We start from the raw sequence: 8,226 nt of genomic DNA, 5'->3' as shown, positions 1-8,226 counted from the left end.
ATTTGGAGCATGAAAGAGTTTTTCCACTGTCCTATCACAAGTTATCAGGGGGTCCTAGCTCATTGTGCTCAGATGTTTTTTTTATTATAAAAATGGAATCACAGTAACCATCTTGATGAATTAAATGCTTTTTCGGCAAGTTTTGTCAGTTTAACTGTGCATTTAAATTTTTTAAAAAGAACCGTTCATGCTGAATTTAATAAAGTGAACTGTTGATGTTGTTATTCTGCAAAAGTGTTTGTGTTTGTCTTTCAAATGACTTTGTGTCATTTTCCAAAGCTTGAACTCTCCACTAAAACATATTGCAAACAAAGACTACTGCACCACTGTCCTTACAAGCATTGCCCACTTCAAGTACTCGACACACTAAATAATTAGCCTGATACAATGTGCAGCCTGTAATGACATAGCAACACAGGGTTTTTGGTTTTTAGTCTATCATTTTAGTCTATCTTCAGCTATATCAGATTTTAGCAGTTGTTTCCACTCCTGAAAAAAAGTCTCATGTCAAATGTTCTCGTCTTCAGTCTACTCCAGCTCAGTTTAGTTGGTTATGGAAGTCCATTTCTGAAAATTTAATTAAAACAAAAATGCTGATGGTAAGTCAAAAATATGATTAAAAATAAATTATTGTCAGCAACTTCAGCTCACTTTACGTAGTGATAGAGGTGAATCTCAGCCAAGAAAAGAAAACAGATGGAAAATTAGGATTTAAATATTACAATATTACAATACAATTTAAATATTGCATTATTTGGATTTACAATAAGCATTATGATCATCTATTTATTTATTTTTCTTACTTTTATGGTGGAAGTTGGTTTCCATATGTTTTATTTGGCTCATTCCCAATTGTGTCTATTAATTAAATGTACATGCAAGGTTTTATTGTATCCTCATTATAAACTTGCATTGCACTTGCAACCCTCAGTACTTTCACCCAATGCATGCTGGGAGCCCCCCTCTAACCCTGAATGAGTGTAATGGAGAGGGCCGGACAGATGCTGTGTGTTTGCTCTAGTAATTGCCTGAAAACTGGGTAAGCATCTATTTGAAAAGTGGCTTAGTGAGCATTGACTGACTCATGCATTGGCTGCCCTCTTTACCACTCAGCCAACAATGACAAAGGGCCTCTCTGCTGAGTATACAGCTCCCTGTGCTCAGGCAGACAGAGGCAAATACTATTGGCAGATGTCCTTTATCAGCCTCTGTAGAGTCCTCCTCTGAGGAAAAACAGGCCTCATGGGGTGGAGAGGAAGCCTGGGAAGCAGGAAAACTGGGGTTGGACAGATGTACCAAGCACTGAGAGCCAAATAAGACTCAGTTGGCAGGGGGAAATAAATGGTAAGTAAATGTCTTTTAGTATGAAAATGGAAATCAGAGCAGCTATTTATAGACAAATACAAAAAAGTAAGAAGCATGGAAATTATTGTTTGATAGGGAACAGGAAAAATAAAAAGAGGGTGGATTGTAGAAGTAACCAGAAACATCAGGTTTTTGCAGCTCAAACAAAAATGTGAATGAAATTCGTAGCTTTTCCAAGCCGACTTTTTTGACGATGTGTTTATTCTCACAAGGCTGCGTGCCATGATAAGTTGCCAGACTTTTTTTCAGCTTCTTTCCTGTGTGTTCCTGCGCGCGTGTGTATGTGTGTGAACCTGGTGAGGCTTTAGGACCTTGAGGTTTGTACTGCAACGGGCAGCTTCTTCTCCTCCCACTGAAGGCTGTTTACGAAGAAAGCTGGGCTCCTCTGACAAAAACAAGGGCTGGGACTCCAGCGATAGGAGCAGTGTGTCTGAAGCACATTCAGCACAGGCTCTTCGTCCATTTTGTATATTGTTTCCCAACCCACCGTTAATTTAGAGGAAAAGCACAGCAGTGCACCATGTTGTCGGTGAATTCAGCCCGTCAGCTCTTCAAAGTGTTTTTCTCTTTGCACGTTGTTTTCCTGAGCGTGGACGTCGTAGAGAGCAGTGCATCAAATGGAAATCAAAAAGGTAAAATGACACATTGTGGACTTGTTTTTGTTTAATTTGTGATATGTTTTAAAAACTGCATACAGTGTAGCCTGATTTCCTTTAAATTACGTGCATAATAATATATAAATGATTTTAATTGCACAATAATGTGCTTATTGTACACACGTTATGTTGTTATTGTTCTCAGACTGCATGAGATCCAATGGTGTGGAGTATACAGGGGAACAACAGAGCTCCTCCACAGGTCTGACCTGTCTAAACTGGACCAATACTACTAGAGACTATGATGTTAACATCCATCCTGACTCACAGACAGGTAAACTTCAATTGATGTCTTTTAATGCAGAGATCAGTGAACATCCCCTTAAATGAAGGATGAAGATGTGATCCCTCACCTGTTTATTGCTGTTACAGGATAACAAACAACTCTAACATCTTTCTTGAAATATTGTAATAATACATGTTGCTACGGGCAGATCAATAAACACAGGGATGATATTTGCAGCCCACACTTCAGCTATTGCACCACTGATTTGTCAGTTAAAGGCTTCTTTTACACAGTAGCTGCCATTTCCTTCCTTTGTGCTTGTGGCAGCCTGTTCATTGTAGTGTTATGAAGTCCTGTTAATGATTGATGAATCCAGTGGTTTATCCACACAGACAGACATTCCCATGAGGAATCAGTAACAGACTGATGCTGTTTATATCGTTCCTCCCGTAGGTGTGGGAGATCACAATTACTGCCGAAACCCAGACTCCTCCGAGAGGCCCTGGTGCTACACTGCTGGCCCAGATGGGACAGTCCAAAGACAATTCTGTGCAATTGACGCTTGCAAAGGTAGGTAAACATTGTGCACAAGAATAATCACGAAGAGTTGTATGAGTAGAGTAGTTTGCATTTGCACAAAGAAGTTGCACATTTGTAGAAAAACAGCCAGAACAACAGCTGCAAAAGCCCAGCCTGTCAAAGATAAATATGCAAATTCCACATTAATGACAAAACAACACTGAAATGGCAGCTTTTCTCACAGACTGTTATCTTGATGCTGCCGGCAATTACTCTCTCTTCCCTGTAAAGCTGTCATTATTTTAAAAAGTGGGCTATGCTAGGGAAAAATAATGAGGTGGAATGTTTGTAGCTATACAAATGTTCTAATTAGTCAACACAAAAAAAGATTGCTTGATGAGAGAGGATACAGCCAAATTTTTAATTTTGATGGGTCAATTAAAAAGTTTTTAAAAGGTTCCCCTTGGTGTAGTTATACCACAAAGTAACCATGTTGAGAGATGGATTCCTGACAATTTACTTCTTCCCATTTAAGAGTATTAGTCTTTTGCGGGTCAGTTGGTCAGAGTAAAGACACTGTGAGAAGTCTGGTCTACTTGGCCCTTTGTTTCCTTCTTGTCTGGAAACCAGCTCAAGTCACAAAATAACAAAGCCCTGCCTCACATGTCAGAAAGTTCAGTTTCAGGAAAGGCATTGACCACGCCCAAAACCGAGCTCATTGGCAGAGAGGAACAGTCTTCCCATGGAGACAGCAGCTAATTGGCTGCTTCAATTTATGACTTCATGCCATTTCACTCCAGCAGAGTTTGTAAACAACTTGTATGGTGGAAAGAGAGTTAAAGAGCAGATGTTGACATCTGCAGCTCTTTAACCTTCCTGGCTGCGGAAACTGAGTCAAGCGTGCAGAGCCTGTTTATGTCTGGCACAAAAAGCATGCGCTGGCCGATCTTCTAACTGATTTACGTTCCAACAATTTCATGAGAGCATTGTCAGGGCTTTCGTACTGCTGTTGAGGAGGTTGTTGCATCGGTGGTTCTGTTAATGGACCAGCAGTAATTGGAAACCACATAGTCCAGATGATGGACTTGTAGTCAAGTCAAATCAAGTCAAAGTGTATTTCAAGTGCATTATTACAACAAGTGTCTCCACACACTATACAATAAAGCATCAGTAACAAACCACTAAAATACAGAGCAGATGAAGAGAAATCAAATAAACGACTATGCAAATAAATATAAAGAATGAATCTGAGAGGTAAACAGTTCGTGTTAATGCTTTATAGAGCCCCTACTGGCAGCTAAAGAGCCAGACATTTTACTCAGAAGTTAATGGAGACCAAGACAGAGTTAAAAGGAGAGTGAATCTTGGACTTAACATTTGTGGTAAGAAACGAGACTGCAAATAAATGATCATGTTGTAACTGCTAGATTTGTCATTAGTCAACTTTAATGGCTTACAGGTTTGCTATTGTTTCCACTGCCCCAAAGTAAAAATTTGTGTTATCAAAATGTGTTGTTGTAAAGTACATTTTCTGGAATATCAATTGATAAGCTTCCCGCCAGGTGACCCCACCGTCTCGGCACGGATCACAGACTGTCTCTCGGACATATCTGCATGGATGAAGGCTTGCCACCTTCAACTAAACCTCTCTAAGACTGAACTCTTGGTCATTCCAGCCAAGCAATCTATCCACCATAACATCAAACTACAAATTGGCTCCTCAACCATCACTCTAACCAAGGTGGTGAGAAACTTGGGTGTCATGATTGATGACCAGCTGTCCTTTTCAGACCATGTTGCTGCTGTTTCTCGGTTGTGCCGCTTTGCTCTATACAACATCAGAAAAATCAGGCCCTACCTCACTCAGTTCGCCACCCAGCTTCTGGTACAGGCCATGGTTATCTCTTGCATCGACTATTGCAATGCCCTCCTAGCAGGTCTTCCAGCTTGTGTGGTGAAACCACTACAAAGGGTTCAGAACGCAGCAGCGCGTCTGGTTTTTGATCAGCCCAAAAGGACGCATGTCACTTCATTGCTGTGTGACCTCCACTGGCTCCCCGTGGCCTCCAGAATCAGATTCAAGTAACTAATGCTTGCATACAGAGTGACTACTGGGTCTGCACCCATCCACCTAAACTCCATAATACAAACTTATGTTCCTTCTCGGCTCTACGCTCCTCCAACGAACGCCGCCTGGCTCTGCAATCCCTTCACACAAAGCAATCCCAGTCCCGGCTGTTTGCATCTGTGTATCACCACGATGGTGGAACGAGCTACCACACGCCATCAGAGCAGGGGCGTCCCTCTCTAACTTCAAGAAGCTCTTACGAGAACACTTCCTCTTATAACACCTCTAACTCCTAACATCTAATATTCACTTCCTGTGCTCTTCTTTTTCTATTCCCTACAATTATCTTGTGTTGATTGCACTTTTTGCTAACTCTTACTTCTTTCCCTAGGTATTTACCCCATTGATGCGATATGTGCCATTAGCGCTTACTAGTATTTATTGCTGCTTTTATTAATATGTATTGTCAGTTGTAGATGTCGTGCTGTATTTTCTGCTCTGTAAATGATTGTATGTTGTTCCTCAAATGTAAGTTGCTTTGGATAAAAGCGTCTGCCAAATGAGTAAATGTAAATGTAAATAAGCTGTGTATGGACAAAGTAACCTGACATACACAACTTTTCTGGCTAATCATATTGATGCAAAAATCATATAAAAATCCAAAAATAAAGCAGCCATAAAGCACTCCTGCCAATTGATGATGGTCAAATACATCCTGAAATGTTAAAGGGAGAGACACCCTGGTACAAATGATGCAAAACCTCTGATGATGTACTAATTTACAAATGTATACTGGGCTATGTTATATTCTTCATTTTGCACAACTCTGTGTGGTAAAACAATTTTCAAGTGGGGGTTACAGGTGTAGAGGGAGTAGTCTGCTCAGGAGGAAGGCTTTTGTGGCTGAAGCTAGAGCTCCTCTAGTCACTGGTCTTTATGAAAAAACAAATGTGTATTACCTGTATGTCATGTACATATTTTACTTTCATATGATTTAGCTTCCATTGATTGTACACCAACAGTAGCACAACTCAGAGCATCTACAATTAAAAGTAATTTAACACTGGTATTGTGTATCGGGTCTTTAGAACAAGCCTCCACTGTGCCGGCGGAGACGAAATCCCTCAACCCAACAGGAACCGCTCCCTCCACAGAGAGCTTTCAGCTGGCCAAGTCAGGAGCTTCTCAGGGGGAAGTTGCTGCTGTGCAGCCAGTGATGGGAATCAGCCAGCGAGTGCACACAGGACCCAAAAAGAAGAAGGACCTTGGCACGCTCGGTGTGTTGTAGTTATTTCTCGGAAAACATCCATGATATTGGTGGTCTTACAAGGCATTCATTGCTACGTCAACTAAATATATTTGTGATGTACTTGTATGTTCATCTCTTAACGTTCTCCTTTTGTGTTTTTCAGGCTACGTCCTTGGCATCCTCATGATGGCAATTATAATCATACTCGGAGTAGGCATCACATTTGGCTACTTCTACAAGAGGTCAGTATCTAAATCACAGCATCATCAGTCATTTGGTTCAGTATTAGGGGATGTTTATGAAAGAGAACCCAATGTAGAGCATTTAATTATTCTTATATATTCTGTTTGAAGAAGCATCTATTTCCAGGATAATTACATTTAGTACAACTACTGTAACTGTGACGTAAGGCCTAAAGATGATGCTTCAGATCATTCTTGTGCCTTCCTATTGCCACTGTCATATGTAGACTTGATGCGCAGGAGAGAAATGCGAGTATGATTACTTAAACACACATGAGAGCATGTGTGTTTATTCTCTCGTGAGTTAAGGGCATCAGCTGTTGTTCACATTCCCCAACAATGCTCTCTGTTGTTCCACTTTGATGTAATGCAGCCATTTTAATGCCTTTATCATGGAAAACCACAACAGAACATGAGGAGAACCATGGCAGGAAAGGAAATGCCTGCTGTTTATTTTAAGCATTCTTATTTTGTATTCTTGAAAGAGAAGAGAGCGTGGAGGAGGCTTCAGATTGGGTAGAGAAGCCTGCACATTAGCTGCAGTTATGTAATATGCAAAATGATATCCCCAGTGTTGTGAAAGAGGGCACTCTGATTCCCTTTGCCAGCACACAAAATACCCTTACAAATCTGTCTTTGCCTCTCAAATCTGATTAGCAGTGTCTTTGTTTTCTATTTTTAGGAGGTGATTATTAATAAGGAGGAGCAGCATATTATGTCAGAGGGTTTATACCTGCCCTCAGTGTACAGTGACATCACCTTCAATAGTGTGATAGTTGTGTTGCAAGCATGCCCATATTCTTTCCAATTCAACTGTCCCTCCTCTGGCCAGCAGTTAGTTGCTTTACACTACCCTGTGCCTCTTACAATATAAATGAAGTCGACTTTTTTCACTCTAGACTTCTCCAGGCCAGAGAGGCACTCAGAGGTTCATACTATACCCCCATTTGGAACAAGCTCTCCATCAACCAGTAGCACTAGGTAGTGTACTGACAAGGAAACTGATCCCTTGCAGGCTTCCCACCCACAAGCACTGCAAATAGCACCCTGAGGCTCTGCAGTGATGGGGAAGGGTTTTGGGATTTGGATGCCCCAAAGAAGGCACTGCTTCATTATGTTAACATTTAGGTTGCCTTTGGATAGGGCCAGGCGAGCTGTTACCCCCTTGTTTGCAGTCTTTGTGCTAAGACTGTACACACTTCTTAACTAATTGCTCGGCAAGCAAAACAAAATGCAGATATGCTTGAAACTACATCTAACCACACCCTGGTGTAAAGAATAGGTGATAATGTGCAGTGTTTTGCACAGTATGTTGAACTGAACTAGGCAGGTAGGAAGTGTTTTGAATCCAAGAGTATATTGCCCAGTTTTGGCTCCAGATCAGTAGAAAGCAGCCTCGTGCTGCTTCCCATCACTGTGTTGCCTTGGAGTAGATAAACTCCTCGCCAGCTTGTCAGTTCTGTGTTCCCTTTCACCATCTGTCCCTTGTGTTTGCTGCTGACGAGGCACTTGTTATAAGAGGCTCTGTTATCTACATACAGTATGTTATGTGAAGCTCCTCATCATAAATATATAGTTTGGGTGGCCCCTAAAAATTTCGCAATACATAGTTTCAGTTACAAGACTACTTAAGGCATCACTATAATAATAGCTGTTTTGATTATACAGCAAAATAATAATAATAATAATAATAATCCTTATTTGTAGAGCACTTTTCAAAAACAAGTTACAAAGTGCTTTAACAAGTGTAAAGAATAATACAAAAAAAAGATAAGAGCATGAAAATTTAATATAAAATTAGTAAAATACAATAAAATAAAAGGGATAAAATAAAGTCAAATAAGATCGGGAAAAGCTCTCCTATAAAAGTATGTTTTAAGAAGGGACTTAAAAGAGTTCAC

The 8,226-nt window shown here is 40.5% G+C and overlaps 1 protein-coding gene across 1 annotated transcript in view; it reads left to right on the top strand.

Annotated features, from left to right (window-relative positions):
* Positions 1-1,677: 1,677 nt before the first annotated feature.
* Positions 1,678-8,226, top strand: part of pik3ip1 (phosphoinositide-3-kinase interacting protein 1) — a 9,869-nt gene continuing 3,320 nt past the window's right edge. The window contains exons 1-5 of the mRNA XM_046034216.1: positions 1,678-1,997; positions 2,167-2,295; positions 2,701-2,817; positions 5,923-6,111; positions 6,247-6,325. Coding sequence (XP_045890172.1) covers positions 1,886-1,997; positions 2,167-2,295; positions 2,701-2,817; positions 5,923-6,111; positions 6,247-6,325 — 626 coding nt within the window. The 5' untranslated portion in view covers positions 1,678-1,885. The remainder of the gene's footprint in view (positions 1,998-2,166; positions 2,296-2,700; positions 2,818-5,922; positions 6,112-6,246; positions 6,326-8,226) is intronic.

The sequence above is a fragment of the Micropterus dolomieu genome, linkage group LG21 (assembly GCF_021292245.1).
Source record: "Micropterus dolomieu isolate WLL.071019.BEF.003 ecotype Adirondacks linkage group LG21, ASM2129224v1, whole genome shotgun sequence".
Taxonomy (NCBI): domain Eukaryota; kingdom Metazoa; phylum Chordata; class Actinopteri; order Centrarchiformes; family Centrarchidae; genus Micropterus; species Micropterus dolomieu.
This window is presented reverse-complemented; position numbering and strand designations above follow the sequence as displayed.